Source organism: Nestor notabilis, unplaced genomic scaffold, assembly GCF_000696875.1.
Source record: "Nestor notabilis isolate BGI_N333 unplaced genomic scaffold, ASM69687v1 scaffold3448, whole genome shotgun sequence".
NCBI classification, from domain to species: domain Eukaryota; kingdom Metazoa; phylum Chordata; class Aves; order Psittaciformes; family Psittacidae; genus Nestor; species Nestor notabilis.
The window spans coordinates 101,753-112,980 of NW_009941354.1; the positions used below are offsets into that span (position 1 = coordinate 101,753).

The 11,228-nt window shown below is 39.6% G+C and overlaps 1 protein-coding gene across 1 annotated transcript in view; it reads right to left on the reverse strand.

Moving 5' to 3' along the window:
- The window catches only part of TPK1 (thiamin pyrophosphokinase 1), a gene marked incomplete at its 5' end in the record, with an annotated part of 103,612 nt that extends 97,220 nt beyond the window's left edge, over positions 1-6,392 (reverse strand). The window contains one exon of the mRNA XM_010020829.1: positions 6,246-6,392. Coding sequence (XP_010019131.1) covers positions 6,246-6,392 — 147 coding nt within the window. The remainder of the gene's footprint in view (positions 1-6,245) is intronic.
- Between the last annotated feature and the right edge of the window lie 4,836 nt (positions 6,393-11,228).

The window sequence follows — 11,228 nt, forward strand, 5'->3', positions numbered from 1 at the left end:
ATTAGTAATGTTAAGCTCTAACTCATTAGTTCATGACGCCTTCCAAGGCACCGAGGATGAGACCCATTTATTAGCAGTGGTGGTGGAAGGCTGCAACAGAAAATACCCCTCTGAAGGGGAATGGCCTGGTGGACAGCAACATTAGTATACTTTATGGGATTGTGTTCAGTGTGCTAAGGAGGGGATGAAGACTGCTGTTTTTGTCAGAGATGCAGATGCTATGCTGCAGGCTCCACTATCAGTTCCAATTTGGAACAGGATTATTAGGACTGCACCACCAGCACATAAAGGCATTATGATGACTTCATTGATAAATGAAACTGGAAACTCCACAGGACAAATCATAGAAAAACTCCAGCAGTTAGAAAATTTGGGGAAATGGAGCCCCACACAAAATATGAGAGGTGGTAACTGGAGAGGCAAGGTGAAAGAGAATCGACTCTCTCGGAGAGATATGTTTGCTGCCTTGATGGAAGATGGGATGGCCTGAGGTAAGACTGATGGGGATACCCACCAATGAAATATGGAGATTGTACAAGCAACGTGGGTTGCATAAATCTGTGAAAAGCGTAAACAGTTCAAGCTCAGACAAAGTTGATGACATGATGGATGAAGTAATTTGACCTTCTGCTCCCCCCTTCCAGCCTCAATGCAACAGTACGCTTAACAGGGCCCCCCACTGGCAAGTCCATGGTTCCAGAGGATGAAAGGGGATGGGATCAATACGCTGATCTTTATCTCTGGCCAGATGTAAAAATGTTAAAACAATTGAGAGAATTAAAAATGGACTGAGGTGAAGGCCAAGCTCCAGCACAAGGACGGGTGAGGACAGACCATCATCCTCATGTAGAGCTTCAAATTTATTGGAAAAATAGATGCTGCCAAATGGTTAAGGCCCTCATTGATACTGGAGCAGAGGTCTCTCTAATTTATGGTAATCCTAAAAAATTTGAAAGGGCAAAACGTTTTGATGACTGGATTAGGTGGCAAACAAATTGAAGCAGTACAGACGAAAATTGAGATGAAAATTGTCACTCTGCCAAAACAAACCTATTCAGTGATGATTGTTCCTATCCCTGAATATGTAATTGGAATTGACTTTTTGAAAGGATTGACTTTATGCTTACCTGACGGTAAGTATCAATTTGGATACTTAGGACGTATGTCTCAGCTCAGCCAGTTCTAGTTGGGAAAGTTAAAATGCCTCCGATACAAATCCCATCTGCCACCAAGGTAATCACAATGAAACAATACCATATACCAGGAGGACATGAAGAGATTTCACAGACTATTATTAGATATTGGAGTGTTAAAACCAACATCTACTGCCTTTAATAATCCTATATGGCCTGTTAGGAAGAGTGATGGGACATGGTGAATGACAGTGGACTATAGGGAACTTAACAAGTACACCCCACGACTAGCAGCTGTGGCACCTGACACAGTTACTTTAATTGAAAAAATACAACAGCACCCGGGAACTTGGTTTGCAGCAACTGATAAAGGTAATACTTTCTTTATAATACCCACTGCTGAGGAACATTGGGATCAGTTCACTTTTACTTGGCAAGGTGGGCAATATATATGTTTACCTGCTTACCTCAAGGGTGGCTCCACAGTCCCACCCTCTGCCACCGAACTGTGGCAGAACACTTGAACAAATTGTCATTGCCAAAGAAACTACAAATGGTACATTATATTGATGACATAATGATTCAGGGAGAAACTGAGCAAGAAGTACAAGAACAACTAGAATTAGTGATGCAGCATATGAAAAGGCTGGGAAATTAATCCACACAAAAGCTGCCCAAACTGTAAAATTTTTAGGAATTCAGTGGCACTGTGATCATTGGGAAATATTGCCCAGAGCTAAGCAGAAGATTTTAGATTTTGTTATCCCACAAAGTAAAGTGGAAGCTCAGCGATTGGCTGGTTTGGCTTTTGGCAACACCACGTCCTCATTTGGGGCAAATACGTCATATAATGATATAAAGTAATGCGAAAGAAATAGGAATTTGAGTGGGGAAATGAGCAGCAGGAAGCATTCAAAACAGCTAAACAAGCAATTCAGCAGGCTCTGGACCTCTGGCCAGTACAGGCTGGAGAGGTGGAATTGAATGTCTCTCTACATGATAATTATGCCAACTGGAGTCTGTGGCAGAAGCAGGGTAGGAAGAAAGTGCCCGTAGGATTTTGGAACCAAAAATTACCTGAAGCTGGACAAAGGTATACACCCTTCAACAAGCAGCTAATGGTGTGTTACTGGGCCTTAGTGGAAACAGAACAAATGACAGCCGGGCATGATGTGGCACTAAGGCCTGAAATTCCAGTAATGCAGTGGGTAAACAGTTCACCCAAGACACACAGGATAGGACATGCTCAGGAAGCTAGCATAATTAAATCGAAATGGTATATGCAAGATAGAACTAAAGGAGGGATTGGGGGAATGGCAGCTCTTCATGAGAAAGTTGCCAAAGCCCCTGCAAGTGAACCAGCAAATGCAGATCACCTGGATAGCAAACAAGAATCATCAGTCAAATGGGGAAACCCTTAGACCAATTGACAGAAGAAGAGAGAAAGCATGCCTGGTTTACTGATGGGTCAGCTAAATATATTAGTGGGAAATGTTTTTGGAAAGCTGTGTGTCATGGTTTCAGCCCAGCCGGTAACTCTGAACTATGCACCCGCTCACTCGCTTCTCCCCTTCTTTCGTCCCCCCCCTAGTCCCAGAGGGATGGGGAGGAGAATCGAAAGAATGTAACTCCCACAAGTTGAGATAAGAGCAGTCCAGTAACTAAGGTATAATACAAAACCACTACTGCTGCTGCTACTACTACTACTACTACTAATAATAATAATAATAATAATAAGGGAAATAACAAGGGGAGACGATACAATTGCTCACCGTCTGCCAACTGATACACAGCGTGACCCAAGTACCAATCTTCGCCTTCCAGGCAAATTCCCCATTTTCTATACTGGACATGACGTGCTGTTGGTATGGAATACCCCTTTGGCCAGTTTGGGTCAGGTGTCCTATCTCTGCTTCTTCCCAGCTTCCCGTGCCCCTCCTGACTGGCACAGTATGAGACTGAAAAGCCCTTGATCGAGGCAAACATTACTTAGCAACAACTAAGAACACTGGTGTGTTATCAGCATTGTTCTCAGGCTAAAGTCAAAAGCACAGCACTGCCCCAGCTACTAAGAAGGAGTAAAATAACTGTTACAGCTGAACCCAGGATACTGTAGCTATAAACCATCCCAGAATAAATTCCAAGTCACTATGGGAGAAGATAAAAGTAGCCAGTATGCTGAATTATATGCTGTATATGTGGCAATTAAACAAGGAGAACTAGGACAATGTCATATTTTTAGGGATTCATGGTCAGTCACTAATGATTTAGCTATCTAGATCCCAGCCTACGACCCAATTTCTCCAGAGACAACTATTTACGGGGTGTAATACTTCTCAACTTTTTTTCTCTTTTCCACCTCTCAGCATAGCCCACCTTTACAGGTCAGAAATGAATACAGAAGTTTACTTCCTTCTAGTTTTCTTCACTTTCCATGCCAAAACATTTTTATCAATATGTTTCAAAAACTTGCACTGTCTGTCTGTCTATTTTCCAAGAGACGCCTCAGTACTCAACATGTCCTTACATTCTGTACTTGGGTAACTGTAGTGGCTGATGAAAAAAGACTTGCTATACCTGGTCCTCCTTGGTTGGTAGACTGCAATGGATCCCAAATCAGGCACTGTCCTTGCTGTCTTCCTCTATCACCCCAAATACTTTTAGCAAGTCTTATTATAAGCCTGTTTCCTACAACAACATGGATCCTTTAAAAGTGTGTTAAAAATTGATCTATTTCTTCTGCTGTATCCCTCTAAATCAACACTGCAGTAATGTCAAATAGCTCTCTTTCAAAGCAATTGCTTATTAGATTTTTTGGTGTACTTTGATACCTACTCACACTTGTCCTCATCTTAGTTTCTGCATTAGTATCGAAAACTTTAGCAGCTTGAGTTGTTATTCTCCTTTGTATCCTTCCTAGGCCTTTCATGGGATTACCAGTTTATCTGCTCTGTACAAATATTTTAGCCTCTGCCTAGGCACACATGATAAAGAACTAATACTAGTCTTTCACTATAGAAAATGGAGGGCTAATGTTACTTTGAAGCAAAAACATGGTTATATTTTGCTCATATATTTCATCCAAGGAATCCCATGAAGATCAAATCCTTCTTTCCCCAAGAGAGAAAAGTTTCAGATCTACATTTTAGAGTAAAAGCAACATGCTCTTTACTTCAGCATTTGTATTAGGGTTTGAATCTCAAAACCTTGCTTCATTTGTTGCACAGCTTCCAGACTTGCATTTCAAAAAGTCAGTGGGTCTCCCAACGTGTTCAGCTCCCTCCTACCTTGATTTTAAATTACAAAAGGGAGAGAGGAAAAAGAGAGAATATCATGATTGTGGCTGTTTGTAAGAGAAAAATATTACAATGTCCATACAAAGAGTACTTTCAAGCTTAGGATGCTCATTTCTTTCTGTGTATAATATACTTGATTTTTATCTAAACTATGCAGGAATAATGTTAGTATCTGGAGGTACCATGACAGTTGACTGAAGACGCTGACAGTGACAAGTTTAAACCAAAAGGAAAAGCAATTTTGTGTCAAAGTTGGCATTAAGATTGTTTAAATAGCCTGCCCCCTCTATCTGCCCCTTATTTCTGTCCACTAAAAAGAGCATGAAGTTACAGAAGTCGGTTACCAGCAATGCATACTGCCAGCCAGGAACGGCAGGGAAAAATAATACCCTGGGGAACTCTCCTCATCAACAATAAAGTATTAAAGCATTATCAAAAACAGAATATAAAGAAGTTTCCAGCAAGCCCAAACAATTAGCAACCTCCCATTTCTATTCCAATGCACAAATCATGATTTTTTTTGTCAAGTCACAAAGGGTTGAATTATTCCTTGAAGACTCTTCTAAAAGCAACTTTAGGCATGGCATTATAAAGCCACTTACGGAAAAGATGAATGAAAAGAAGTAAGTCTTTCCAATCCAAATGAATTGGAAGCTAAATTGGGAATTCCCCATCTTACTTTTTCAGTATCTTCTTAAAAATATCCTAAAATTAATTTACAGTGGTCAATGGAGTTCTGCACCCACATATCAATCACAAGTGAGTTACTCCTCACTTCCAGATTTCAACCACAGTTATTCATAAGCCCTCCTTCCCCCTCACTCTGCTGCCTCTATCCATTTAGCTGTGCAAGCAATAATCACAGCTATTCCTCGTCTTGCTGCTAAATGAGCTCCTGTGTCTACCACCTTTCCTGCACAGTGCTTCGAAGTTGTTAATACAGCATCTGCCCCTGCGGATTAATATCTATAATCTCACAGAACCTTATTAATGCTTTTCTCAAATTACAATGAAGTGTGGTGCAGGGTTTTGTCAAATTTATCAGTGAATGTTATTTGTTTTCATGAAATAACCTTTCCAAGATAAAATGGGAAAGTTAGTTAAGCTTCGAGAAACCCTGACATCAGGAAAAGATACTTTCAAACAAATGAATCAGTTAGATAAGATTCTTTGATGCTTAGATTTGCCTTTAATTTAAATCTTAAAAGGAGAAGCCCAGCAAGATCTTTTGTGTGTGTTATGAATCAATAAATGGAATAACAGACCTGAAAACCCACAAAAATAACACATCTTAAATGAATTCCCTCGTTGACACTAGCTGGATTCCCATCATAATGAACTGCACCACTTGGACCACGTAAGATCTCTGCCTGATGTGTTTGTCAGGAACTCCCTCACATCTTCCTCATATCTTTCTTTTATTAGTCTTACTGCAGACATCCTTATTGTTAGTCAACATGGAAAAGGGCTGTGTGCTAAATTTAAACTTACTGGAATCTAATCTAAAAGTTTTGGGGTTTGTTTTTCATTTATAATCAAAATCCTGTATTTACCCAAACTGAGGCTTCATACCTTTCAGATTTCTTGTTCCTCCCCTTTTAAACAAATCTATCTTGAAAAAATTAAACACAATCTTTTTCAAGGCAGGAAAGCAAAGCCCATCATTTGTTGTCCACTTCCCTGCAAATATTCTATATTTAGGCTCTGACCTTAGAGAATAGAAATAAGAAAATGAGCTTTTAATGGTGTAGGACCTATAGGGTCAGGATAGGTGGAAGGTCAGGTTTTTTATGAAGTAACTTTTCATAACACTTACAGGTTGAAGCAGGTAAATCAGTGAGCAGTCCTGGATAACTATCACTGGAAAAGGCGTGATTTTTGTTGCATGAAAAAGCGTTTCCACTGATGCCATTATTTGGTCAAAGCGTCCTCCAAGTCCGCCCAAAGTCACAATCACATCAATCTAAAAGATAAAACAAAAACATTCACTGAGAAAACTTTCAGGTGTGATCTCTGAACGCTGAAAATCAACAATAAAATACTTGGGGGGAAAAAAGTAAGAAAAAAAAATAACTACTGACTATACAGAAGCAAATGTCAAATACAGTTATTTACTCCCATTACTGATAAATACCATTATGTGAGTTTTGAGGCTGAGTATTAAACCTCAGTAAATTCATGGCCAACATGTGGTACTTTTAAAAGGGACCTAACTGTTCCCCCTAAAATAGAAGCCAGTCTTTGCACGTCTTAACTGTCTGCCCTGAATATGTAGAGCCTATGATACATCACATGTAAGCTCCTCAGCTACATGTGGTGTATCTGAGCCTTAGTTTCCCCAGATCTTAACATCATTTCCCTAATTGTCACAGTTTACAGAGCGGATAAAGGAATTTTCAGATTAGGGCCGTTATATGTCGTTCTCGTTCCTGCCACATAGTATTTTAATGTGCAAGCACTTCCACTCACAGGCTTGCTCTACTCAAGACTAAAAGTACTCTTGAAGTAAAGGTCCCATTCCAAGCAACTGGGACGCTGTCTGTACCTGATTGCTTGCAATAGGCCAAGGGGTAGGAGTGCTACTGCTCAATTTCCTCTACCAAGACTCTGAAACTTTATTTCCTGTAAGCAGAAAGGGAGTATTTAAAAGCCTTGACTAAGAGCTTTCGGGTCCTCAGATAAAAGGCCACTGAGGGCAAAGTATTATTATTATTACTTCCATAACATGAATCAGTTATGTTCAGTAATTCTGTTTTAAAGAGCTACCACTGACTAAGCCATACCTAGAGCCCTAACACATTGCAGCTCTAAAGTCTTCAGAAGCTGCCTTGACAATGGCCATCTGGTGAAGTTTCCAACTTTATAGGGCTTAAGTCTACGGCTACTGTGATTACATGAAGTTTTTACTTAACCCAGGAGCCACATAATCGTGCTCTGTGTACCTGCAACGATATATTAATAGCATTAGCTTCTATTTTTATTACCAAGGCTAGAGCTTTATGATTCTGTTGAATATTGGTTTGCACGAAAATTAAGCTCTGTACCTTTTGGTGAAGAATTATACCATCTTTCTCATTACCACCAGGAAAATACTTGAGAAGCCAGAACGGATAAATGTAACACATTGTATTAGCAGCAAACACTGAAACAAAAAAAACTATTCTTGTACTGTAGACAGCATGTATTTTCTGTGCAGCTTATAGACGACACAGACCTAACATGCAACCAATAGAATACAAATGGTAGGAATACATATCCTTAAACAGAAGACAAAACAGCAAAAGCTAAAAAGCATGCGTTCCCAGCTAAGCCATAATACATTTTCCATTTTATTGATTCCAGTGTAGAAACAAACTGCTTTTGTATGACTGGCAATGACTATGATTTAAAAGGGTGGATAAATTCTTTGAAAATACTACTACTAAAAAGACCTCACCAACACCAGTTCCCTGCCAGACAATCAGCAGTAAAAATGCCCCCTACCCCAAGAGAGGCCACGGGGAAAATCTGCTACATTAACCTGGAACCACAGTGAAGTTAAGGTAGCTTTGCAAAGGATCAGAATCCACATGTATGTTGTTTTTCTTGTGAGTAATGGGACTTAAGCTTAAATACTAGCCTAGCCTAGGCTTCAAAAAGCTGAACAACTACTGTATAATTTCTTGGTATATATGTCTCACCACACATGAACTTGTTTGTTTTGGCTTTGACGTTTTCTACAGTTTAAAAGGTAAGAATGAAGGAAACACAGAGTTCCACCTGACTTGTAATTAAAATAATGCGATAACATTCTGAGCGTGTCTTCTTTTCTTTATAGAATTGCCAGCACGTCAGAAAAATCCTGCTGTTATTCACACACGTGTACCTATTGAGAAGTACAGGACCTATCTCAGAAAATAAAGTGCTCAGTGACTGCAGCTTTTTCTGATAAAGATTGCCACAGTATTGCATGTTGAAGAAAAGTCCTACTCCTTATTCAACAGCAACAGGGAAGTGGGTTGTTTCCCAGAAGTAAGAAAATAAAATCAACCTAGCATGGAGTAGATCTATTGAAAAGGTATTCATAGAGCAGAGGTTTGGCGCTGTGGTGTGTTGAAAGAAGGCTACTAAAGGTATCTGAAGAGGGAATGTAGTATTACTTAGGGTTTGCATGGATTGTGAAAATGAAAAACATGACATGTTAGGTTCACAAACCAATCCAGCTGGAGTATGAGAGGAGCAGACAGAGAGACAAGCTAGAATTCTGCATGTCAGGTTGACAGTCCTCCCCTTCACTCAATAGTCTTGGCAGCAGTGACAGGCATCCTGACACTGCAGGACTTTTAGAGCCGCTATATGAAGGTCTAGGTATGCACACTTTGTTTATTTAACAAAAACACAGAAACGCTAAGGCTAACAAAACCTTGAAAGCCTTTTCATCCTAAAGCTATCAGCTGTTAAAAAAAGCCACAGCACAAAAATCACAAACTAGCAGAAAAATCAGTTCCTTCCCTGCTATCACTGCTCCTCTTGCTCTGCCGTGCGCTTAAGAAAACAGACGTGCCATGAAAGCACATACACAACTCTTGGGCATTCCAGAACCTAAGATGAAGTGAATACCAAGGCACAGGACATTTATATATTCCCACACTACAGGCAAGAAAGGCCATTTATTTTTCTACTACGATTTCCTGTACAACACAGGCTACAGAATTAAAGCGTTACTGGTAATCAGCTCAGCAGATATCATTTGACTAACACACTGTACTTCAATTGCAATGTCCATGCTTCACTTAAATGTCCTGTCACTAGTGCCTTTACACAATTTGTTTTCACACAGTGTCACTCATATCCTGAAAAAAGGTTATAAAATCCTAAATAACTACAAAGAATAGCTTGGATCATTGTAGGTACAGTGTAGAGGGCACCGTATTCTCTTAGACTATCTATATATAACCTGACTTAAACGTATTGTACAGCATCTTTAAAAGCTATCAAGCTTTAATTTAGAAAGAGTTGAAGATTTAAGAGTGGGATTCACTCATCTTTAAATGATACAAATATGCATTACTACCTCCTGAAAGACTTTTAGGAGTCACTACCGAACAGCAGGGCTATTTGGAAGAAGAGAAGCATAAAAAAAAGACATTGTGCTGGCAATTCAGTGATGTATTTTTTCCTTCTCCTCTAAGCTGTAATTTACAAGGTGCGGTAACCAAGAGGAGCTGATGAGCATCATGTCAGAATGAAGTTGCTTAGGTTCCTGCTTCCACTCTCATAGAAACTACTGAAATGGACAACTTAATGTAAACTGTTTGCAGGCTTGCTAAATGCTATTTTTCTCTGAAAATTGGTCCAAGTGGCATTCTTCCTTCTGGCATGGATGGGTTAAATACAGAAAAGATTTTCAGTATAGGAATGCGGAATATGTATTCAAGGAGAATGGTGAAAGGACACAGGAAGCTGGGAACTGCCTGAGGTGAGTGAGAACATTGCAGTATCTAGCACTGTAATGTCAGCATCACCATGACATCTAAGGGCAAAGTCCAAGGCTCAAACTGTCAGCAAAGGATACACATTCTTTTCAAAACAGATTAGAAATCCTCTCCCCACGGTATGAGTAGGGCTCTGGACAGACAACTCAAAGGACCTTCTTCCACGTGAGCTCAGTTTCAGCCAGAAAACTTGGAAACAAATATGCCTAAGTGTCAGAGAGGTGGGTAGGTTAAAGGGAACGCATTTACTGACAACAACCAGCAGCACTGGATGAATTGCAAAAAATACCTCCCCTAAAGCAAAAAGGGAAGGCAACAGTAATCAAAATGTTGTAAAAGCTCTGGAGCCATGAACAAATCCTCCCTCGCTCTAAGACCATCCACTGTAAATACCCAAGACATTTCTATGCCACTTACAGATGTTGTACCTGCTTTGAAAATTTGAAAAGCTTCCTTTTATCACCTTCTCACTTCACTGGTATCTTTTCACCTTTCACAGCCTTTCTGAATTCCCTACCATTCATAAGCCTACTCCTTTAGTTTAAAATTTTGGGGGAATATGATATAGAGAATAAATTTATTACAGTAACATGCATTGAAGTATATTAGATGCTGAGATATATACTGAAGTATACACTGAAAAACAATTAAGCAGCAGTGTGAATTCTGTATTTATTACTGCTTTATCACTTTCACACTTTGTCAGTTTTGACTAGTTTAAAAGAAAAATATTTTTTCCATCAGAAGGCAATTTTGCCAACTCAAGATGTGGTTTGAAAATCTGGATATATCCTTTCTGGTCTCTGCCTCAGCTTCAGTACTGAACACTTTAAAATACAGCAAGGACTTTCCTTGATAACAAATGAGCCAGATTAGATTTCAACTCATTCTCCCATAGTTGTGTTAGAGCTCCTGTGCTGGCCAGGTCACAGTCATTTTTTTATATCATCCACAAAATAGCAATGTAAATTTAATGAACTATTAAAATCCCACAACCCAACGATAAATATATAGCAAGATATTGTCCATTTTAGTTGATTATACCAGCTCTCTAGCTCAGGGTTTTATGTAAAAGGTATGGCATTCACTTCCTACAGGAAGGATATGCCCAGCCATATAGCAGCAGCTCAGGTAGAATCCTCTTTAGCCAGAATTCACTTGTAGCTTCTGCCTCTTCACAGGAACAAGAGCTCTCAGCTAAAGGCTGCAATCCTGTCCATGCACCTGAGCTGATAACCTTCAATCAGCTTCCCTGTCACCGCATGATTCCGCTAATCTTTGTATTATATTGTACCAACTCTACAAAATCCAGGTGAACTGCTGAA